Source organism: Chrysemys picta, chromosome 1 (assembly GCF_011386835.1).
Source record: "Chrysemys picta bellii isolate R12L10 chromosome 1, ASM1138683v2, whole genome shotgun sequence".
Taxonomy (NCBI): Eukaryota; Metazoa; Chordata; order Testudines; family Emydidae; genus Chrysemys; species Chrysemys picta.
This window is the reverse complement of record NC_088791.1, coordinates 191,820,009-191,844,214: the sequence shown is the minus strand read 5'-3', so window position 1 is coordinate 191,844,214 and position 24,206 is coordinate 191,820,009. Positions and strand designations below refer to the sequence as shown.

General features: G+C 45.5%; 1 protein-coding gene across 2 annotated transcripts; it reads right to left on the bottom strand.

The window, feature by feature from the left end:
• Nucleotides 1-9,464: 9,464 nt before the first annotated feature.
• Nucleotides 9,465-24,130, bottom strand: SMIM11 (small integral membrane protein 11). Of its 2 annotated transcripts, XM_005303331.5 has the most exons (5): nucleotides 24,041-24,130; nucleotides 22,884-22,946; nucleotides 17,600-17,711; nucleotides 14,186-14,366; nucleotides 9,465-9,651 (listed from the first exon to the last, which is right to left on the bottom strand). In XM_005303331.5, the coding sequence occupies exons 3-4, from the start codon at nucleotides 17,618-17,620 to the stop codon at nucleotides 14,199-14,201; spliced, it is 189 nt and encodes a 62-aa protein (XP_005303388.1). In that variant the 5' UTR covers nucleotides 17,621-17,711; nucleotides 22,884-22,946; nucleotides 24,041-24,130; the 3' UTR covers nucleotides 9,465-9,651; nucleotides 14,186-14,198. The 2 variants fall into 2 exon arrangements, with proteins under 2 accessions (XP_005303388.1, XP_005303390.1); XM_005303333.5 differs by lacking the exon at nucleotides 22,884-22,946 and having other exon boundaries at nucleotides 24,041-24,082.
• Nucleotides 24,131-24,206: the final 76 nt, after the last annotated feature.

Here is a 24,206-nt window from a genome sequence, read left to right as displayed (position 1 = left end):
TGTAAATAAGTGTGCTTGATTTGCCTTCTCTACACCATTCATTATTTTGTATACTTCCCCCATGTGCCTCTTACACAGAAAATGATAAAACTTCAACACTTAAAAGAAAACATTTGGATCACATGATGCTTGGCCATTTTTATTCTAATGGCTTGACTGATGCACTGAAAATCTAGGCAACTTTTTTCCATGTGTGGAAACCACATAATATATTATAGAAATTAGAGTTGGAAAAGTAAATTACTTAATTAGGAAATCTAGTCCATCCCCTGGGGGATGATGGTGGAATCAGAGCAGTATCATTTCCCTACAGTACATTTTCTAGTACCGTGTGAATATATGCCTAAAAGTGTGTCTTTTATTAGCTTTGTGTTCAGTCACTATAAACTGCTGCTCTTTTTGGGGGTGGGAGGGTGGAGGGGGAAGTGGCAGTGACAGACTAAATGCTGTAAATGGAAATGGCCCAAGTATGGGCATATGTAACTGAAGGAGTAGAAAAAGTATGAGAGGAAAAGCTTTTATTGTTCAAATACCGTGGGCCTGATTCTGATTTTGCACTGGTGTGAATGAGAAGTAGCTCCTCTCAAGTCAATGGAGTTAAATTGGTGTGAAAACCAATCTGAGAAGAGAATCTGGCCCAGTGTGTTTTTTGAGTGATGAAGGACAATAATTGCATAGCCAGCACAATATTAATTATTTCATTAATGAACTGGATGATATACAGCACATTTTTGGAATGTTGTTCTTGACCTTTAAACAATAATACTACACTATACACAAGAATAAAACTATCTGATCTGGGTTAGACCAGGATAAATCCAAAATAAATCCATTGCATTACTCTGGATTTACTATGGCAGAAGTAAGATCAGAATCTGAACCAAATGCTAGAACAAAACAAAGTGTTGGACTGCTTCACCAATACAGCGCCTCCCTACTGAGCTTATGTGCCTCCCCTTTGCATAGTTGTGTTTTTCTTTAGGAACAGATTGAGACACCTTTTACTCACATTGAGCCGTCCCCCCTGAAGTCAATGGGACTATCTGCAGAGTTAGGCACTACTCAGTGTGAGTAAAGGCCCTTAGATAAGCAAGAGAGAATCTTCCCCTATCGCATGAGATTCTTCATTATTGTCATCAATCTCAGAAATAAGACCTTCCTCAGGAAGCAATTTGTGTTGTAGTAACACAGTAACTTTTAAAAGCTTAACACAGGCAGGAGCTTATCCACTGTGACATTGCACTCCATATGTTTTATGGAAATATGCTAATGAGTGTGAATTAATGTAACTGAATTATGCTTCATGCAAAAGGTCTCTTGTAAGGTATCACCACAAAGCTTATAATCTACTGAGTGTGGTCATCCTATTTGTATGAATGTATCATTCTTGTATCTGAAACTAGGAATATGAAATATAAATCTGGGGTCCTATTGTAATTATGCAAAGTGTGGGCCATTAATGGTGGTTTAGAATCTTGACAGCTCCCATTGACTAGGACAATTGGTTGTAGATGGTTTATTTACCTGCAAGCCTTCTTGTGGATGTGTGGGCCAGCCTGTGGGTAATGAAGAATAAGGTCTTACAGTGACATTTGATCATTTCACCTGAACTGGAATCCATCTTAAACCTGGTGCTTTTCCATTTAGAAGGAGGGGTGGGGATCCAGAGAGACAAAAGATTTCCGCCTTGTGCAACACAACAAAGGGGGCTGCAGTCATGAGAAAACCCTTAGTTACCAATTGAGCTGGAACTAACAAGAACTGTACCAGGGGAAAGGATTGGGACCAGACTAGGAAGGAGTCTAGGCTGTGAAAGAAGCTTATTGGAACATCTCTGAGGGTGAGATTTACCTGTGTTCAGTTTCTTAATGTATTAGGCTTAGACTTGTGTGTTTTTGCTTTATTTTGCCTGGTGACTTACTTTTTTCTGTCTGTTATTACTTGAAACCACTTAAATCCCACTTTTTATACTTAATAAAATCACTTTTTTAAATTAATTAACCCAGAGTAAGTGATTAATACCTGGGGAGCAAACAGCTGTGCATCTCTCTCTATCAGTGCTATAGAGGACAGACAATTTATGAGTTTACTCTGTCTAAGCTTTATACAGAGTAAAATGGATTTATTTGGGGTTTGGATCCCATTGGGAGCTGGGTGTCTGGGTGCTGGAGACAGGAGTACTTGCTGAGCTGTTTTCAATTAAGTCTGCAGCTTTGGGGGCATGGTTCAGACCTTGGGTCTGTGTTGCAGCAGGCTAGCGTGTCTGGCTCAACAAGGCAGGGTTCTGGAGTCCCAGGCCATCAGAGAAAATGGGCTCAGAGGTAGTTTCAGCACATCAGGTGACCGTCCCAAGGGGGGGTCTCTGTGACTGAACCTGTCATGTTTCAGAGTAGCAGCCGTGTTAGTCTGTATCCGCAAAAAGAAGAACAGGAGTACTTGTGGCACCCTAGAGACTAACAAATTTATTAGAGCATAAGCTTCTGTGGACTACATCACATCCACCTTAAGTTCTTTTGCACAACTGAGGGAAATTGCAACCTATTCTCTACAGGACTTTGCAATCCTTTAAGATGATGAAAAACCACGTGGCTAATATAGCTCTTTGGGACAGCACCTCGCACAGTGGGATCCTGGTCCATGACTAGGTCTCCCTAGGCAGTACAGTAATACAAATAATACATAATAATATAGTTCTGACTGGGCTGGTAATTTATAATGACAAGCATTTTCTATGACTAACCATTTTTAATAATAGGATATTTACAAATAACATGCACCCAATTCCCAGCAGAGGGCATTTAAACTAGCATGGATGAGTGTAATAAATTCTTTATATGGTTTTAAGTTGCTGTGATTTCAGTATAGTCTCACTAGTACCAGCCCTTGTAGTACTGTATAGTCCAATACATTTGAACATTACCTATTATCGAAGCATATATCTTAATTCCTGTCCTCATCTCTCTTTGTGTGATTAAACTGAACAAGTAGGATAAAGTAAGTCAAGTAACTTTGAATAAAGGTTAGAGGTCAGATGAGAGGCGGATGCAAATTCTAATACTGATGAAAGAGCCATAGCAAGTGCCCAAGGCGAGCAGGAATGCAAATAGCTTGAAATTACATGGAACCATGTATTAATTGAAAGAAACCCAAGGAACCCATTGAAATTACTATCTCACTGGCTAATTGGTTCTGAAGTGGAAACACTTTTTCAATGAGCAGCCTCTCAATGAAAACTTTATTGGCTCCAGTGCATGGATCAGGTATGCAATGACTAGATCAATTCCAAATTTCCTAGTTCTTTGTTTAACAATATACCCCAAGTACTTCACGCATGGAAGTTTAGTAGGTCATTAGGGCAGAATTGGGAAAAAGGGGAGTGGATCACATTTTTACCTCTTAATTTTAAGCCCAATTTATTTTTACACGCTTACTTTTGGGCATTAGAATCTAGCTCCTGGATAGTCTGCCTGGGTTTAATCTCTCATGTTAAAAACAAGCGAGAATGATGTAAACTACTCTATGAACCATGTGCAAACATAAGAAATAGAAATACATTTCCAGTTTTCTCCAGCAATAGGACAGCACTAGATTTTTTGTAGGAGCTCCTCTGGAATTCATCATTTTCCTGTGCTCTACAATGACTCAACATTATGACAGACCTTATTTTGTGGTGGTCTCTTGGAATCCATTAATGCCACACTCTATAAGTTGGCCATAGGTGGCTGCTTGAGCGTGTTGCAAGGTGCTACTTCCCTAGCTGCTTCTGGAGCCCTTCCTGTCTGTGCTGGCCCTAGGATTACAGAGATGCTTAGCTAATCCTCAGTTTGACACAGAAAATGGGCAATACAATTTTAAATAAGGATCAGCTTCAAAGTGAGTCAGGACATGCAGCTATCAGCACATTTTACTCCACCCTGCTTCACACGCAATGTGAAATGGGTAAGCACCCACCTCCAAAGCCCGAGCTGTACTTCTCAGTTCAGACTGGATCTTGACAATTGCATTTGATTGCTCAATACCACATGAAGCAAGTCCCGGGGTGGAGGGGATGGAATGGAGGGGGGTCACCAGGAATTAGGAAGAGAAAGCCATGAGAGATAGGAATGGAAAAGCAAGAGGGGAACAATTTATAGATAAAGGAAGAACATAGAGCAGAATACAAAAAGGGGTTTTAAAAGACAAACATGGTGAACTTAAAAAAAAAAGGTGAAAAAAGGCATCATGAATACCCCTAGAAATAGGGTGACCAGATGTCCCGATTTTATAGGGACAGTACCAATTTTTGGGTCTTTTTCTTATATAGGCTCCTATTACCCCCCACCCCGTGTCCCGATTTTTCAGATTTGCTGTCTGGTCACCCTAAGTAGAAAAAGGGGAGGAGTATCAAACTTCAAGAAACAGCATTAAAAAACAAGAGACACAGATGTTAAAAAATGAAGCCCATGCTATCATTCTTATGATCAATGAAAAGTAACAATTATAAATAATTTGCAACTACTACAGACCTATTTATCTGAGAATCTCCAAGCAGTTTATAGACTTGATTTTAGCCTCACGACAGGTATGACATACAGCCTTTGATGTTGCTACTGGTTGGTTACAGAGATGTTTGCAGTGGATATTGTCTCAGATTCATACAGGAAAAGATCCATATGGTGGCAGAGACCAGAATATGCCTAATTATTTATGTCTGCAACAAACAAACTTTTCATAAAATGCCCTATAAGGTTTCTAGCTTTATGGAGTATGAATACTCTGACAACTGCAGACTATTCATGTAAAAGAGTTAGATTTTGCTATTGGATATCTACCGTATATACTCGTTCATAAGCCGAATATTTTTGGTAAAAAAGTGACGCATCAAAGAGCGGGGGTCGGCTTATAAACGGGTCTACACCAAAATTTGATGATTTTAAACTCTGTGGAATCATTGAATTGAATATCTAATACTTTGTCGTTTTGTTTACCTGGAGCATCTGGAGTCATGGAGCCCCTTGGCTCCCTGTGGCTGCGGTTTGGCACGCCACTTCCCGCAGCTCCCATTGGCTGGGAATGGCAAAGCACGGACACTGGGAGCTGAGGGGCTCCATGCCTGTGAACGCTCCAGATAAACAAAACGTCCAGGCCCGCTAGAGGCTTACTCTAACGGGCCAGCAGGGCCAGCTCCAAGATTTTTGCTGCCCCAAGCAAAAAAATTGTCCTGCCCCCCCCCAGCCCCGCCCCAACTCCGCCCCTTCCCCGCCCCATTCCAACCCCTTCCCCAAATCCCCGGCCCCGCCTCCTACCCCGGGCGCGCCGCATTTTGGGAGGGGGGAGAAGCGGAGCGGTGGCATGCTTGGGATAGGAGGCAGAGGTGAGCTGGGGGAGGACGGTTCCTCTGCCCCGCCCCAGAGTTACATCCTGCGGCCCTGCCTGTGCCCCCCACCACTGCAGCTCACCTTCGCTCCGCCTGTTCCCCTGAGCGCACTGCCGCCGCTCCGCTTCTCCCCCCTCCCTCCCAGGCTTGCCGCAAAACAGCTGATTTGTGCAACAAGCCTGGAGGGAGGGGGGAGAAGCGGAGTGGTGCGCTCAGGGGAGCAGGTGGAGCGGAGGTGAGCTGTGACGGTGGGGGGGCGGTTCCTCTGCCCCTCCCCAGGTTACTTCCTGCGGCCCTCCCCGTGCCCCCCACCACCACAGCTCACCTCCGCTCAGGGCCGGCTCCAGGCTTTTTGCGCCTCACGCACATGCTTGGAGCACTGGTGCCTAGAGCCGGCCCTGCGGGCCAGGAGTCAAAGTTTGCCAATCCCTGAAATATAGGGTCGGCTTATGAAAGGGTCATACAGTTTTTGCTATTTTTACCTAACTATCTTGCGGGGGGTCAGCTTATAAACGAACAGGCTAATGAACGAGTATATATGGTATATTGAGAAAAACATGGCCACATCCCTTGGGTTCTGCTCTCATAAACTAAGTAGGGCTGCTCAGTACTTGGACGGGGGAACTTATAAGAAATACTCACTTGTTGCTGGAAGTAATAATACCTAGTTCTTGTATAGCACTTTTCATCAATAGATTTCAAAGTGATCAGTACCATTTATCCTTGTTTTACAGATGGGGAAACTGAGGCAAAGATCCTCAAAGATATTGAAGCACCTCAATGACTTCAGCAGGACTAGGAACAGCACCCAGGACTCCCAAATCCCAGTCTGGTGCTCTATATTAGCTGTATTATTGAACCAATCCCCTGGTAGACAAGAATCAGCCATGGAAGTGTGAGCCTTTGATTTTTCTGGCGATGTGGCATTTTAGCTGCATATTCTCCTTCTAAATAAGTATAAACACCAGAAACCTCTTGGAAGTGCAATGTCCCATCCCTGAGTATCGTGGCCAGAGAAGATGTAACTTGCTACAATATTAAGGGACACTGCTTTTCAGAAGAAACCTAAAGCTGAGGCCCTAACCACTCGAGGTTTAAAAAAAAAATCAATGACACCAAAACCAGGCTGTTAACACCATTGTTCAGGCCAAATTCCAGAGTGGGTAATTACATTCTCTTTATTGAACATGTCTGATGCAGTTCCAGCTGGAACCCCTTTTTCTTCACTTTCACTTTGTATTAAAAAAAAGCAAAGTATTAAATAAAAAAACCCAGTGTGGCATTGCTGGATCAAGCCATACCTACTCTATTCAAGCAGTCCATAATGCACAATGTTGCTGATTTTTATCATTAGTCTCACAATACTTGGTGTTTTTCTTAAAGCCCCAGCTGCTGGAGTCCTGTGACTATATGAGACTCTCAGCTTTCTTGAAAAAGTAACTTTCTAGCCCTCATGGTTGTGGAGAAGCTCTTTAAAACCATGATCCATTAAGACTTGAAAACCAGTTTGTTTCTGTAGTGCAGACACCAGCATGCTTCTGACATTTCTGGGAACACGAACACACACCCACGCTGTCCTTTTGCTAAGGTACTGCATGTTTGGTTATGGCTGGATTGCTTAATTTCAGGGCGGAGCTAAAGCACAAGGAATGCAAGTGGCCAGCCTTTGAGTTACAGAGCACGCATGCAGGGACTCCTGTTCTGGCAGCAGAATCAGAGGTAGAGAGAGGGAAAAAGCAACTCCCCCCTGGCTTCCTCACCCCCTCCAGCCACGGAACAGGATGAGGAGGTAGTGCTGCCTTTGTTTTATTGTCCTCCTTTCCCCATTGGCAGGTTGGGGCCCCACAAATTCTAACACCAGCCTCAGTTGCTTTGTGCACTAAGCAAGTTTCTTCCTTTTTATTTTTTTTTTAAAGTAGGCCCATGTTTTGCTGACTCTGCACAGGGGGCAGCTGTTTTGAGGGAGGACGTGCCATTGTTATATAATCATGGTTCAGCTTAGAAGCCCACACTCCAACACAGTCAAATGATTGCTATCCTAACGGTGTTTAAAAATCTGCTCTTGGACTGTAACCATGTATGCCACTCAGGGCCGGCTTTAGGCCGATTCAGCCGATTCGGCTGAATTGGGCCCCGCGCCAAGAGGGCCCCGCGCTGCAGCTATCAACCCCGCCCCCAGCTCACTTCCCCGGCCCCTCCTCTCCTCCCCTGAACGCCCCGCCCCCTCCCCTGCTTCCTGCGAATCTCTGAGAAGCAGGGGCGGGCCAGCACTGCAGCACAAGGTAAGCTGGGGTGGGGGTGGGGGCGCGAGAAGGGCTCCGGGGAGGCGCGGCCCGTTCCCGCAGGCCCCAGCGGCTCTGGCCCGGCCCGGTCCCCGCGGCTCGGGTCGGCTCTGGCCCGGCCCGGCCCCCGCGGTGCGGCTCGGGTCTCCCCCGTCCCCCCCCGCGGCGCAGCTCGGGTCCCCCCCCGTCCCCTCCGCGGCGCGGCTCGGGTCCCCCGCCCGTCCCCTCCGCGGCTCGGGTCCCCCCCCCCCCGCGGCTCGGGTCCCCCCCCCCCCGCGGCGCGGCTCGGGTCCCCGTCCCCTCCGCGGCGCGGCTCGGGTTCCCCCCCTGTCCCCTCCGCGGCGCGGCTCGGGTCCTGGGGGCGGGGCTTGCAGCAAGCCCCGCCCCCAGGAATCGGGCCCCGCTCTTGCTAAAGCCGGCCCTGATGCCACTTCCTAGGATGGGGATCATTTTAGCTACAGGACTCTAAAGATCAGGGAAGATCATGGAGATAGGGCCCAAATATGTTGGCATATCAGCTCTGATACATTCAGTCATTACCTGACAAAGCATGACATCTTCTTGAAGCCAGTGGGCTTTCACATGCTTTCTCTGAACGGTTGGGCTTTACAGTTTCATTAAATATCTTCTATGTGTGCTTTTTCCCCAGACAGTGTAGCAGAATGGAACTGAATGCAGTGGAGTCATTAAAGGAGACGACACGCCATGTTCATACATGCACATGATCCAGAGGCAGATATGGAAACTGTTGTAATTCACTATGGTTGCCACATGATGGCCCTAGGGAGTACATAAATATTCCACAGACAGGCTTGTCAGCTGAAAACTGTTAGAGACTCACAGTGCAAAACGCAGGAGTCCTGTACCACCACAGACACTTTCACCTTTCCACACCTTCTCAGTTTCTGTCCCTGGTAGATGTATAAGTTTTACAAAACGTGGATTGTCAGCAACTATCATGGCGATAGCTAGCTCGACTGCTAGGTTTTTATAAAAAGTCATCACCCTTACTAGTAGCCTATGTAATTCTGTGCTACTGAAACCCACCCCAGAGCTGCACCTCAGTTACATGAGCGGTAAACAAATCAATGCCCACAATATCTACACAGTCTCCAAGAGCTAGAATTGCTTGTTTAATTTCATCAGATACAACAATGGGCAGTCGCAGAAAGAGGGCGGCAGTGAGCCACTGTTTGTTCACCTCTTGCACCATACGGAGGCCCGAATTGTGACCTCAGAGCCACAGGACTGATTTTTCCCTCAAATTTCAGACACAAGGGTGAAACTTTGAGAAGTTATAAGCCATTGACAAATGACCCTTTATAATGGAAATACCGAGGCAGCTGTAACTATTGGCATCTCTAAGTGTTCTCTGTGTAGCAAAATAATGCAAGCGAAACCTCCAGCTCCTCAAAAGGGCAGAAATTGCTGAGTTTTAAGAGTTACGGTTTGATTTGTGCTATTACTTTTACAGTACAGCACTGTGTGCACTAGGCGCTGCATGTAGGGTAGATCTAGGAAGACACACAGATGTTGTCCCTAATAGCTTACACCCTGGATTGGTTCTTCTGGGTCCAGGGGAGGGACTAGGCCTGTCCTATACTCTCCTCTGCAGCTGGTGCTGGTTGCCTTGAGAAAGGAGCAAGGAGAGTCTGGGCCTTTCTATTATCTGCCTCCTGCAAGCACCACCAGCTTGTAGCACCTGTGATGGATTTCCTCGTTAGAAGTGATTGTCTGTCTGCACTCCACAGCTGATTTTAAGAACAGCCTCTTTTACGGCACCTGCCTTAAGTGCAGCATTTCTGGTAAGCAGAGACCCAGGCCGCTCCTACTGAGGAACCTTTATTGAATAAAGAGAGGATGGATATTCTTATTACACGTTTAAAAAGTCAATATGCAGTTTAAGTGAATGCTGCTCGAGGACGGTTTATTTCTTTGACACATCGTTCAATCTAAGGGAAGTCTTCACCCTCCAGGGAAAGGTATCCACATGAGCAGGAAATGTCAGGAAATCTGCAGAGAAAAAACAATGATTAAATTAGTGAGAACAGAAAGCATGCTACGCTTACAACATATGGTCTAACTCAGGGTTTCTCAGCCCATGGGTTGGGCCCCCAAATTGGGTCGCCAGAATGTTTCGAAGGGGCACATGGCAGCTGCTGTGTCTCCTATCCCACGGGGCTGGCTGGGCTCGCCTCCCTGCTTCAGGCACTGCAACCTCTGGGGTCCCAGCGCCACTCAGGTTTGGCCCAGCTGTCATGACTATGGGAGTCCGGTTAGGCCAAATTTGAGTGAGAGGTACTGCAACCCCAAGAGCCAGCTCACAACTGCACTCACACAAAGTTGGTTCAGTCAGGGGCCAGGGCCAAGCCTGAGTGGTGCTGCAATCCTGGAGTTTGCAATGCCCAGAGCCAAGCCCAGTCAGCCCCACGGCACAGGAGCTGTAGAATGAATGCTGGGCAGGATCCACCTGAAACCACCTCAGGGCAGGATCATAACCAGGACAGGGCGAGAGGGGCAGCTGCCCAGAGCGCAAAGCCTCAGGGGTGGCTCAGGCCAGTGATGCCAGGGAGGGCTTGATGGGGTCAATCCCATGCAGCGGGGCTCAGGGAGGGCACACCACTTCCACCCCCAATGAACCTCAATAGACCACCCAGGCTGTCTGGGTTGGGGAGGGGAGGTGCAACCAAAAAATCTGGGGAGGCACGTGACCTCCCCACACATCACCTCTGGTGGGGGTGTAAATATGCTTGCTCGCCCTGGGCACTAAAATGCCTAGTTACAACTCTGCCCCAGAACCTCCACCCTCAAAGTATTTACTGGGTTGTGACAGGCCATAAACATTTACAAATGGGCACTAAGCCCAAAAAGATTGAGAACTACTGGTCTAAATCAGCCTTCCCATGTGGAAAGCCATGGCTGAACACAAAGCTCTGCAGCCTTAACACTATGTGGATTTCACAAAGCGGTGGGGAGAAAGTGAATAGGGAAGTGTTATTTACCCCTTCACATAACACAAGCACCAGGCATCACCCAATGAAATTAATAGACAGCAAGTTTAAAACTAACATTTGGAAGTACTTCTTCACACAGCATATAGTCAACCTGAGGAACTCATTGCCAGGGGAGGTAGTGACGGCTGAAAGGATAACTACGTTCAAAAAAAGAACTAAGTTCAGTTCATGGAGGATAGGTCCATCAATGGCCATTAGCCAAGATGGTCAGGGATGGAAGCCCATGCTCTGGGTGTCCCTAAGTCCCTGACTGCCAGAAGCTGGGCTAGAAGGACCATTGGTCTGACCTAGTATGGCCATTCTTATGTTCCTGTGTTAGAACATACTTTGGGTTGGAGGATTCTTCCCACTGCCACCATTCCCCATGTAAATGAAGAAAAGATTGATCCTCCAATCCATGAGTGTCCCAATAGCTGTGAGGAGATCCTGAGGATTTGGGGACACCTTCGGATAGCCAAGGTGTTCTTGTGGAGGCCCATCTCCTCACTACTCCCTGGGCCTCCCCATGCTTCATGACAGCATGGCTCTCTGAGAGGATAACATCAGGGAAGGGCTCCATATGAAACCGGATGCCAGGTATTAGCAGGGATGCAACTACTTTGGTTTAACCTCTCTCTCTCTCCAGCAGAATTTTTATTACTTGTTAAACACGCAAAACATTCTCATTGCTGTACAGTGCCAAGTGGAGGACCTGCTCCAATGTTCACAGTCTAAGATGACAGGCAATATAAATCAGACCCAAAACGCGTCAGGACCAAATTATGCCTTTTGGGGGGAAAATATCCAACACTGGCAGGTATAACCTTTGTGCCAAGAATGCTTCTGGCCCAAATTCATGGCGGACCAGTGACGGGACACAGGCAGGGTGGGTTTTGCTGATGTCATAAAAGTAGCGGAGTGCTACTGACCACAGTCTGAACACTAGCTAATGGAGGGTCAGGGTATAGCCCTTAGGCAGGAAACCATTTTCCCTTGCAAATCCAGGGCACAGTGACAGCCAGACTTTCCCACACTTCCCTAGTGCGGTGTCCCAGTGGCTTGAATGGAGGGAGAGGGCTCTTTAACACTTCTTCTCCGACACATACACCAGCCCTGGATATTTATTTTTGAAATCTTATCCCGAGCCTAGTAGAATTTTAATAAAACAGTCACTGAGACATGATAACAACAAGGAGTCTGGTGGCACCTTAAAGACTAACAGATTTATTTGCATAGCTATGCATCGAAGAAGTGAGGTTTTTACCCATGAAAGCTTATGCTCAAATAAATCTGTTAGTCTTTAAGGTGCCACCAGACTCCTTGTTGTTTTTGTAGATACAGACTAACACGGCTACTCCCTGATACTTGAGACATGATAAAGAAACATCCCTATCTTTCTAGTTCATAAATTAATCCTTCCCACATGTCAAATCAAAGGACTATATATAGAAGAAATTCAAAACATTTTCCTCTGTATCTTCCTGTCTCAGCTAACAATGACCCTCCCTGTGGTGCATGGCGTGATGCTGCCATGCTGTGGACTGGATATTTGGATCACAGGGAGTCTCCCTGCCTGCTACAGTGACAGCTGCCATTTTAGTGTTTTGATTCACATGCAGAATCATACTGAATGAATGTGTCTCATGGAAACTTTTCTATCTGCCCTTTGCTGTTTTCCTTAGGCCTTGTCTACAGCTTGCACCAGTTGAGTTGAACAGGTTTAATTAAATCATTGCAAATCCCTGTAGGGAAACTCTTATTTCAGTTTAAGAATCATTTATTTCCATTTGCCTTAATCCTGTTTCTAATCAGCTTGGGCCAAACTGCAATAAGTCTGGTTTAAACTGAAATAGGAGTGTCTATGGAGCCTTGTATCAGGGGGTAGCCGTGTTAGTCTGTATCTACAAAAACAACAAGGAGTCTGGTGGCACCTTAAAGACTAACAGATTTATTTGGGCATAAGCTTTCGTGAGTAAAAACCGAAGAAGTGAGGTTTTTACTCACGAAAGCTTATGCCCAAATAAATCTGTTAGTCTTTAAGGTGCCACCAGACTCCTTGTTGTTTTTATGGAGCCTTGTGCACCAGTTAACTAAATCAGTTTAAAATCACAGCTGAAGCTGCACCTAAAGTGGTGAAGCAACTTGGCATATAGACACCCACTGAATTCTCACAACCAGGGCTGGCTCCAGCATTTCTGCCGCCCCAAGCAAAAAAATAAAATAAAAAAAAAATAAAAAAAAAAGCCGCAATCGGCGGCGGCAGTTCAGCGGCAGGTCCTTCGCTCCTAGAGGGAGTGAGGGACCTGCCGCCCCCGAATTGCCGCAGGTGCCGCCCCTCTCCCTTGGCCGCCCCAAGCACCTGCTTGTTAAGCTGGTGCCTGGAGCTGACCCTGCTAACAACTTATTCTTAGGGCCATAGTCTGCCTCCAGCTATTATGCATAACCCATTCACTCAAGAAGGAGTTCCGGAAGAAGAAGAATGGTGACAGGACTTGGGCCCAAATTGCTAACACTTTTAAAAATCGAAATTGATTTCTTACGTGGGGTGATGCTTAATTTAAAAATGCAACAGGAGTTCTGCTAATAACAACCCTTTACATTTACAAAGAAGTAAAGCGCTATGGAAGTCATATTAGCCCCATTTTACTGATACAGAAACTAAGGCACAGAGCAAGAAAGTGACTTGTCCAAAGTCAAATAGCAAACAAGTGGCAGAGCAGAGAATAGCACCCCTGTCCCTTGATCCCCCTGCAGTCTTATGCGCTAATCACTAGACAACACTCTTCTGGGTACCACACCCTAGATGGTGTACATTATATTGGCACGACTATAATTCTCCATGCTATGGGCTCAATCAGATGCTGAGCGCGCTCAGCTCTCTCTCAAGCCAGTCAGAGGCAGGGGTTTGCAACACCTTTAAGCACCGAGCACTGCTCACAGCTCCCAAAATGGGGCCCATTTATACCAGTAAAGTGCGTAGCTTTTTCTGTAGTGATATATTCACCTTGCATGATATATCCACCTCAGAGAACTCCTTGCAATATGGTTTTGCTCTTCCAGCTAAAGTACTTTCGTCCTGTAACATACTTAAACTATGTGAGAGATTTGGGTTTTCTTTAAAGTCTTAGATTTTTTTAAAGAAGGGACCATTAGATCATGTAGCCTGACCTCATGTATAACACAGACTGGAGAATTTTCACCCAGTTACCCCTGTGTTGAGCCCAATTTAAACTTGTCTTCTGCTGCTCAGATCCCATAGGCGCTGAGCATGGTATAAAAGCTTACACAGCAGAAAGAGAATCTCTTAAAGGTCATGCACTGCAGTGTGACTTTTCTGGTGATCATTGTGTCAGTGCTAGAGGACTGAACCGCTTAGCGTACATGCATGTGCTGAAGTACCACTGGAAATATATTTGTTTGACTACAAGATAAGTGGTGATGAGCGAGATCACCCTTGAATCCAACTAGATCAGAACCAAAACATACTAATGAGCTATAACAGTATACTGCCCTCCTGCTGCTAGCACACACCGACTGAGCCAGTAATTCTATACCTTGTAAGACTCTTCAGTCTTCCTTCTTCTCTGCTTCCTTTTTCAGCTTTGCCTCACGTTCTTTTTTCATTTTTTGTTCAATTTTTTTACTCTGGTATATTTTTACTCCAGCAAATGCCAAGCAAAGAATTAATGTTTTAGCTGCCAAAATGTACATCAGCAGTGGAAAATTCTCCAAAACCTGAAATATAAAACAATATATTTCAACAGAGTTTCTACAACACTTGAGCAACTGGGACATTTAAAGCACATCTATGGCATACTATGCAACTTCCCTATGGAAGCTGTATTATTCAAGACTTTGTTCATGCTATGGCAATGCAGTGCATGCAGTCTTCCCATGGGAAATTTCAGGCCACGTGGATCAGAGTTCAGGTGCAGACTCGATTCATCTCAATTTGCTTTGCCCGTATTCACACCTCCTTCTGTGTTTGCTCTTCCGTGAATTAGTTTACCGGCAAGACGGTTTGCTTGAAGGGCAAATTTTAAGTGAATGTTGCAAGAGATGTGCAGAAAGCAAACTTTGAGTGGTAATTGTGAGGCTTCACCTGATTCCTACACTCGTCTCAGACATTAGGCATGATCAAAGTTGCTTTCCTGGGCAGTGCTGAAGATTTTTGGCCTTCCTAGAAGTTTATGTACTCAGTTTTGCCATTGACTTCAATGGAGTCAGGATTTCACCCCAGGTTTCTGAAGAATCATCTGCTGGAAAAGAGGGATTATGGTGGATGATAACTCTAGAACTATTAAATATCAAAACTCCTCCTGGCACCTCATTGCTTGAGTTACATAACAGCCCAAATGTGCTCCTCCTACATGGAGCCTGCTAGCCATGCTGATGACCATCTTACCTGAACCTGACATCAGGTAGCTACAGAATAATATCAAAGATGAGCAAATCAGGCAATGGTAATACTGGCTTCAGACCAAGATATTTATGTACTGGTTTGTTGCAATTGCAGGATGGAAACAAAACAGGAATTGCACAAGGTATTCATGTACGAGACCAAAACAGCCGGAGCTGAGCCAAGAATTGTAGCTTAGGAGCTGTAGGCCAATGTCTGACAAATCACAGACACCATCTTCCATTGAAATAAGCAAAAAGAACAGGAGTACTTGTGGCACCTTAGAGACTAACAAATTTATTAGAGCTTAAGCTTTCGTGGGCTACAGCCCACTTCTTCGGATGCATATAGAATGGAACATATATTGAGGAGATATATATACACACAAATAAGGACACTGAAATAAGGACACTGTCTTGGATGGTGACCAGACCCTACCAATACTGGGGGGTTGTGAGGGCTGTAATTGGCTCTTTTCCTTGTTCACTGAAAGCCATAATCATGAAGGCATGTAGCAGTGGCTGCCAGGCTCTGTGTAACATTGATCTATAACGGTGATCTGTTGAGACAGTCATCCAGACATGGGGAGATGTGTATTCCTCTCTCAAGGGAGGGCGGGGGGAGGGAGGAATGACTATGGTTTCTGTGAATACCTGTGCAGACATTGAAGTCCCAAAAGGGAGTGCTCCGTATTGAAAAAAAGTATCTCATCCATTCAGGGCACAGAAATACACCATGCGACTGGGTGCAGAGAGCAGATAACCCTGAGTTCATTCCATCTCTGGCCCACACAGAGCTCCAGGGAGGGGCCATAAAAGCAGCTGATCCAGAAACAGGAAGTTGTAGGTTCCCTGGGATAAGGCTGTTTTTGTTGCCCCGGGGTGGATAATTAATGCTGATCTGTGGAATCCCCGTGTTTCATACTGATTTTTTTTTTTTTTTGGTTAACTGCTTTTCTGTGAGTAAAATACAGAGTTCTGAATGAAAAAAAAAAATCCAACTGGCTCATCCCCCATTTTTATGTTGAGTTGCTGCCCCAGGTAGCAGTGACATCTCTGTCTAGCCAAAAGAGCTCAGACATTTCATAATGAATATTTCACAATGTGCTGCTTGTGAATAAACTTCAGGCCACACATCAGTCACAAAAGCGATCTGGCCAATCATTCTGAGTAATGGCTGAATCTGAGAAAACAGACCTGTTTGCAGACAATTTGCACACAGAAAAACTTGCAGAATAATCTATTTGTTATTTATTCTTAACCAAGCTCTAGGTACCATCACAAGTCAATGAGGTGATCAATATCTATCACAGTGTGGTGCGGAGGGTTCGCTGGGGCCCTGCCTACACTAGAATGGTTGTTAGCTATGGGTGCTGAACTTAATTGCAAGTGCAGACAAAAGGAAACTATGTTCCGCACCTTTTAGTGAAACCTCAGTAAATGGATTGTTTTTCTAATGTAAGCCGGGCATAGGTGGGTGGGAGGATGTCTGCTCGATTCAGGATAGAAGATATTTGATAATGTCTCTGATATTGACCAATATTAAATTCTTCAGAGGAAACCAAACCAAGGCCAGGTTCCTGCAAAGATTACACACAGGCTCAGCTTTAAGCACACACATAAATATGGGCGTATGGGGCAAGCAAACAGAATTGAGTAGAAAAATTTAAGTCCCAGTTGACCTATTGCCTAACCAATGCTAATCAGGAGTGACTGGCAGGCATCAATGCAGGGGTAGGTTTTAAGGAGGGATTTAAAAGAGGATAAGTTACAGCTTTACAAATGTAGATGAGGAGTCTCCAAGCCAAATAAAACTATAAGATTTATCTGCTTTCCTCCCCTCCCGCCATGTTACTCAAGTGAAGATAAGAATAGAGGGTAAATGACAACTCTCTGGCAGCTCATTGTTCCTGAAAGAACAGAGCACTGTACACCTGCTAAGGGGGGTTAGGGTGCCCTTATGCATATCTCTAGGTGTACTAGCAGAGCCAATATTCTCATATGCCCCAAATGCCAGTTGGCTGTAACCTCAGGTGATTTCTTACCAATGAGCTGCTCGTGGCTTTAATTAAAACCTGCCACAACTCAAGAAAGTCACTGCGTCTGGTGTGCTGCTTGCTAAGTGGTATATCTATACCAGGGATACCGTGCAGCAACATGGGGATGAGTGGTATAGACAACACAGCAACTGCGCTACAGCACAGCCATGAAAGGGGCATTAGACAGAAAGTAAGATAAGCAGAGCCAAATGCCATGTGGAGTGTGTGTATGGAGAAGCAAGACAGAGTCTGCCTATAGTACTCCGAGGCCCACAGCAAAGTCCTTATTCATATGCACACAGCAAAGTCAACTTGCAAGGCACTGAATATATATATAGTAGGAAATATAATATTAAGTCTCCAGAGTCCATGGGGAGAGAGCTGTGGTTAAATCCCCTTAAACGTGAACATGGCGTTTATTCCAACCAAAGACACACACTCCGACACAACATTCCCAACTCTAGCTTAACACACTCCTCTTTAACACCCCCCCCCCCCCGCTCCAGGCTTTAACAACAAAAGTCTCCTCACCCTCCAATTAAATTCCACCATCTTGGATCTCTGATGATGTCACGGGTCACACCACAGTCTAAGCCCAGCAACGTTTGTCAGATTTATAAGAAACTGGTGGAGGCGGATTCATCTGAGGAAATAAAAAGAAAGAAAGAAATGAGCCAATTTGTCTGCATTTGACATGTCCTAGCTGCGGGGCTCTGACAAGCACACCAAACCTATTGCTATGATACTCTCGGAACATTCAGTAACCACCTCGTAGGGAGCGGATTATTTTGTAGCTGGTTGAGTGACAGGTACAACGGCCATTGGGAGCCTTACACAGAGCTGAAGGTTGACAGTCCTGGAACAGGTGTCATTTGTTTGTATGGAGGGGGCCCACCCCTTCCAGTCGCAGCTGTTCAACTATAAATGCAACGCTGGCTGCTTTAATAAGCATGACATGTGTGCAAATGAAGTATCCCCATGAGATGTTTTAGGAAAACAAGCCCACCAAAACCAAGGCTGCGGTTTTAATCCCACCAGCCCTGCTCAGAGCTTGAATCCCCACTGCTACGATTGCTCGTCTTTAGTATCATCTGGGGGAAGTGAAAATATGCTTCTGGATTTTGAAAAAAACACTATACGTGAGTCCTCCTCTGACAAACACAATAGAACAGCTGAAAGTGATCCCCTAGGGCGCTTGCTGTTGCTGCTGGTGCTGAGATCTCCAGCTGAGGAATGCTTGCGGAACCTCAAGTGGCCATAAGGCAGCTGCACACGGATGAGATTCTGCATTTTGGTTTTCACCTCTGCTTATCCAGTGGTTTCAGAACATCAGACACACGGGTTCCACTTTAAATAGATTTCCCTGTACATGCTCTGCCTGTCCCTGAGCTGTTTCCCTATGTGTGTCCGATGTTTGTACAGATGCTCCCCGGGTTGCGCAAACCCAACTTATGGAAATCCAGACTTATGGAAAAAGTTCTGTAAGCACCTTTTTTTTTTTTTTTTGCGTAATTGTCGGAGATACGTTACCAACTTACGCAAAACTCGACTTACACAAGGCGTTCTGGAACGGAACGCTTGCATAAGTCGGGGAGCTTCTGTATAACAACAGATTGACTGTGTGATCTGCAGAATGGGGACCACTTCTTAGCCACTTGCAGAGCTATACAAACAATAAGAATAAGCCCACCATGGCTGCCTTTCTGATCCTCCTCTGACTAAGATAGAGGAGTCATGTCTTAAGGCTCTTGCCGTGCTTAACTACCTCACCATGGGCAGGGAACTGCGTGTCCATGAGACAGACTCCTACCACCTGCCATCTCAGTATCAGTATCAGCTTTACTCACTGTTGTGAACTGGTTTGAAGCCACCTTTATATATCAGTGTTGCATACCCACTCTCTGATGTCCCCAACCTCCAGTGGCCCCACTTAATCCTGCTTCCCCATCTTGACCCAGGCCTGGTCAATCTTGGCAGAAGAAAGAAGCCTGGATGTGTATGTATGAAAGGCAGGACTGACTGCTTTATACTTTAAAAGAAACGTATTAGCATTGACATCACTGGTTTAAAAACAAAAAAGCTCACACATTGTACTCTCAAGGTTATGCTATCTTAAAGGGAGGCAGGCAAATAAACAATCGAAGTTTCATGTTTGCTTTTTCAAAGGCAGATAAGGCAAAGATAGGAGTTTAAAAACATCTACACTCAGCTGTTATTTGTCCCCTGAAAATATAAATACAAGGATCATGGAAAGGGGACCCAGCTCAGTTTAAAGGAGGTCACCTTCACTCGCAGTCAGGACTTCCGAGGAGATCTTGTGGTTACGTCACATGAGCGCCTGAGCACCTGATCTCTGCTCGAGCATTGCCACAGACTTCCAGGGCTCAATTCACCACTGACTTGCACGTTGCATAGTCATTTACACCTGTGCAAATGCACGTAAAATGACCACCACCATAGTAGCACCTCACAATCATTACCATGTTTATCCTCACAACACCTCTGTAAGGCAGAGCAGTGCCATTATCCCCATTTTATGGATGGGGAAACTGAGGCACAATGACTCAAAGTGGAGAGCAGGGAAGTGAACCCAGGGCTCTCAAGACCTAGGCTGCTGTTTTAACCACTGGACCATCCTTTCTCTCTATCTCTCCTCCCAAACCATAATCCTCTACTCACTCAGTCTCGCATCAACTGTGCATAGCTGTAAATGACTAGATGAGGTGCAAGGTAGTGGGGAATGAGGCCTCTTATGTGATGTTGGCTGGGAAACTCCCGTGGCCTACTGATAGCTTTGTGTAGAGATATTAAAGAAGGTACTAACAGTGATTCCCCCAAGTGACAGTAACACCCCAATAATTTGTCCCTCACACTTTAAAATTCAACAGTTTCACCAAGTACAAAAATATTTTGGGTCTTCTGTTAAAACTTGTAAGCTACCGCACCACAGAAACACCAACCCAGGAACCAATCCCTGTAGCAAACCTCGTTGCCTACTCTGTCCCCATATCTACTCTGGCGACACCATCAGAGTCAGAGGACCCAACCACATCAGCCACACCATCAAGGGCTCATTCATCTGCACATCCACTAATGTTATATATGCCATCATGTGCCAGCAATGCCCCTCTGCCATGTACATTGGCCAAACCCGACAGTCCCTCCGCAAAAGAATAAATGGACACAAATCGGACATCAGGAATGGTAACATACAAAAGCCAGTAAGTGAACACTTCAATCTCCCTGGTCATTCTATTACAGATTTAAAAGTCATTATCATTGAACAAAAAAACTTCAGAAACAGACTTCAAAGAGAAACAGCAGAACTAAAATTCATTTGCAAATTTAACACCATTAATCTGGGCTTGAATAGGGACTGGGAGTGGCTGGCTCATTACAGAAGCAGCTTTTCCTCTCCTGGAATTGACACCTCCTCATCTATTATTGGGAGTGGACTACATCCACCCTGATTGAATTGGCCCTGTCAACACTGGTTCTCCACTTGCGAAGTAACTCCCTGCTCTCCATGTGTCAGTATATAATGCCTGCATCTGTAACTTTCACTCTATGCATCTGAAGAAGTGAGGTTTTTACCCACCAAAGCTTATGCCCAAATAAATCTGTTAGTCTTTAAGGTGCCACCAGACTCCTTGTTGTTTTTGTAAGCTACTGTCTGTAGAAATCATTGATTGTATCTATCCTGTGAAAGATACTTTATTACTATGTAAAACTTACAAACAAGTTAATTGACTTTGTTCTTAAAGTAATTGATACAATGTAAACAAACACTATAAGCCATTAAGTGACTTTCACTTCATTGTAACAGCAACAGCTCCTAGACCCCCACCCTCTGTGATTAAAGGGCCGGGAGTCTCAAATGAATTAGCACACACCCCGAAAGTGGTGGAGACAGTAAATTAAAATATGGTTAAGGTATGGAATGCATGTTGATAAATGCTTGATGTACATGAATGGTTAGGGAGGTGCCAGCCTAGAAAGGGAGTATCCATCGGCCGAAGAATGTGTAAAGTGGACCACCAGACAACCCCCTGAGGGTAAACTGGGATCCACCTCATCACCTGGGAGGATAAGAAACACAAACTTTGGACAGTTTGGAGCCACCAGGAATGCGCCCAGAAATGTGCCATCTGCTGATTGAGTCAGCAAAGGCAGAATAAAACAGCTCCCATAGACTAACATAGGAATTAATTCCTATAAGAATGGACTCTCAAGACTGAGGATTTTGAGTCTCTGGTTCTGCTGCCAACCTCCAGGAGCATTAGGTGCACCTGACGCAGACTCAGCTCCATCCTCATGACCAAGATACCTGGCCAGTAACTTGGCATGAGCAACTTCTAGGCTGGTAACTATAACACCTATACAGAACTTAAATGAATGATTGTGTAAATAAATAAATATGTGTGTGTGTGTGTGTGTGTGTGTATAAGGAATAAGTAGTGATAGGAATAAGTAGTCAAAACAACGTTGTTTACTTTTATCTTTTGCTTTATCATTATATTTACAATAAATGTGGCATCTTTGCCTTATCCCTCTTAATAAGATCCTGCTGGTTTTTATTCTATTGGTATAATATTTGTTTACGCAGCAGTGTAATGGGGCTCATAATACTGTTTTACCTGGCAACGGTGTTGTGAGGATTAATTAATATGTATAAAGCGCTATGAGACGAAAGGCACCATACAAGGGCAAAATAGAATTTATTTGATTGCACCTACAGTAAGGTGATGGCAGACTATAACCTGTGCTAAAAGAATGTGTATCTTCCTTCCATTTGGACAGAAACCATGTTTTCTTCTTCAGACCATCTCTCCCCATCTTGCTGATCTCACTAGCTTCCCCTCGTTCACATATTTAAAGAGACCATCGATACATTTTACAGCATGCTATTGGGCAGAGAAACAATCACAGGGCTTGACTTGTTGATGCTACACTGTGTGTCAGGCTGGGCTCTCTGAGAGTGGGACCAAGATACCCCAACACGGCTCTCCAAACCCAGACAAAAAGCCGGTGTGTGACACGGCAGGAGAGGATCTGAACCTGGACTGCCACAATTCCTCAAAACCCCAACAGCGCATGTGATCATGGGCCCAGGTTTGTATAATTTGTGGTGGTGCCCAGAACGGGTCCAAGCAGAGCTGACCTGTCCATAGGACGGACCAGGGCAACCAACCTGGGGGCCGCGCTTTGGGGAGCCCCACATTTCAAGGGGACGCAGAGTCCAGGGGGACCTGGGGAGTTAGCAGGGTGTCTGGTGCCAGCAGCAGCGAGTGACCTGGCCCCAGCCTGCCCCCTCCCCACCTCCATTCCACCCCTTCTCCAAGCCTCCGCCCCACCTCTCTTTCCGGCTTCCATCCCCTACCCCGAGCAACACCGGGAGCCAGGCAGGCTGGTTCCAGGTCACTCCCTGCTGCCGGCGCCAGGCCCCCACTAATCCCCCAGACTTCCCTGGACCCCGCATCCCGCTGAAGCACGGGGCCCCCCAAAGCACGGTAAGCCCAAACATTAGTGGAGTTGGGCACACGTTCCTAAATATTAGTGGAGCACGGGCACCAAGGGCCCATATAACTCGCCGCCTATGCATGTGATATAGGATGAAATCGTTCATGGCCAGTCGGATCCAGATACTTTTATAGCTCAAACAGAGCGGCCCAGATTCTACTGTAGGCTATGCTGGCATAAGTCTAAAGTTGCTCAGTTGAGGCCAGTGGAGTTACTCTGGGTTCAAACCAGTGTAGTTGAGAGCAATCAGTTAAATGAATAACAGAAATAGACAGTACCGCTGAGACCTTCATACCTGGAGTTGTAGAGAGCAGATGTATTAACAGCCTCTCCGACAGAGCCTCACATACTCCATATTCTGGAAATTAAACATGGAGCAAAGGGAAATTTAAAGGGACAGATTTAAAATCATATTACAAATGCCTGCAGCATCTCAGATTGCTAACCCTGGGGTCCCAGCACACCATTTTAGTCACATGCCAGACTGCTTGTAGATCAGAGGGGTTTCTGCAATGCCGCCGCTGCACTCACTACCAGCCCAACCACCAGACTGCTGTGGCTACTTCCACCTGCGTGCCTCCCTCTTACCACCACCAATGTTCATTGCTTCCCACTCGCCTTGCACTCCTCAGCACCCTGCCTGGCTTTCCTGCTGCCAGTTACCAGCTTCCCACCACTCCCCAGTGCTTGTCCCCTACCCGTCCACTGCTTGATTGTGCTGCCTTCCCCTGCCATTGTTACTTGGGCCCTGCTACGTCTGCTCCCCCTCAACTCTTCACCCCCAAACAAGTCACTTCCCAATGGAAGTCCTCTCCCAGCTGTCACCGACACTGTACCTGAATTGCACACACAGCTCAGGAAACTGAAGTAATTTTTTCAACACAGTAATTTTCATTCTCTTTCTGCTATTCATTTACTTCACTCAGCTGAGGCAGAGAAACTAAACATAAGTGAAATTGACTAGTCCATAGCCAACTTCATTTTCAGGTTCTCATACCCAAGAACTCTGTGTCAGTGCTTGGGTTGCAATACTGCAGGGGATGGTCACATACAGTCAAATATGTTTTCACTGAATTTTAAAATCATATCAAACCATTTTAATGAGCTGGGATGGGGTTCCTTACAAAATGTGGGGCTCAAAATGTCCAATAAGTGTCCAATAAAGTTGCTGAGATGGATTGGGGAAATGGACATATCCCAGAAAAAGATAGGGAGCCCAATTTTGAACTGCCTTGCACATGTGTGTAAGGTGTTTCAATTCTGATCTGACAGCAATGCCAACACAAGATGCAAACCAACAGGGAATCAGGCCCAGAAACGTAACTTTACCTGAAACTCACTTTGTTTAAGGTTTGCATTTTGTGCTGAAGGTCCAGCTCTTACAGAAACCCCTAGGTCACGGATTCATTTTAAAAATAAGACCTTCCCAAAGAAAACAGATTAATACAGTACCTTGCAGCAGGCAGCCATTACACACAGAGGGGAAGTGGAAACAAACTACAAATACCAGAAGCCTTACAGCTGGCAAACTACAGCTCCCAGCATGCCACAGTCATATCTGGCTGTTAACCCTTTTTTGCACTATACCTCCATAAAACAAACGTGCACAGTGCACATT

Bases quoted from the DNA above. Each gene is read 5' to 3' on its own strand.
- SMIM11 (XM_005303331.5), bottom strand. From the start codon at position 17,620: ATGGTGGAATTTAATTGGAGG. The intron at 14,367-17,599 runs GTGAGGAGACTT...TTTATATTTCAG, and splicing joins TGGTGGAATTTAATTGGAGG to GTTTTGGAGAATTTTCCACT.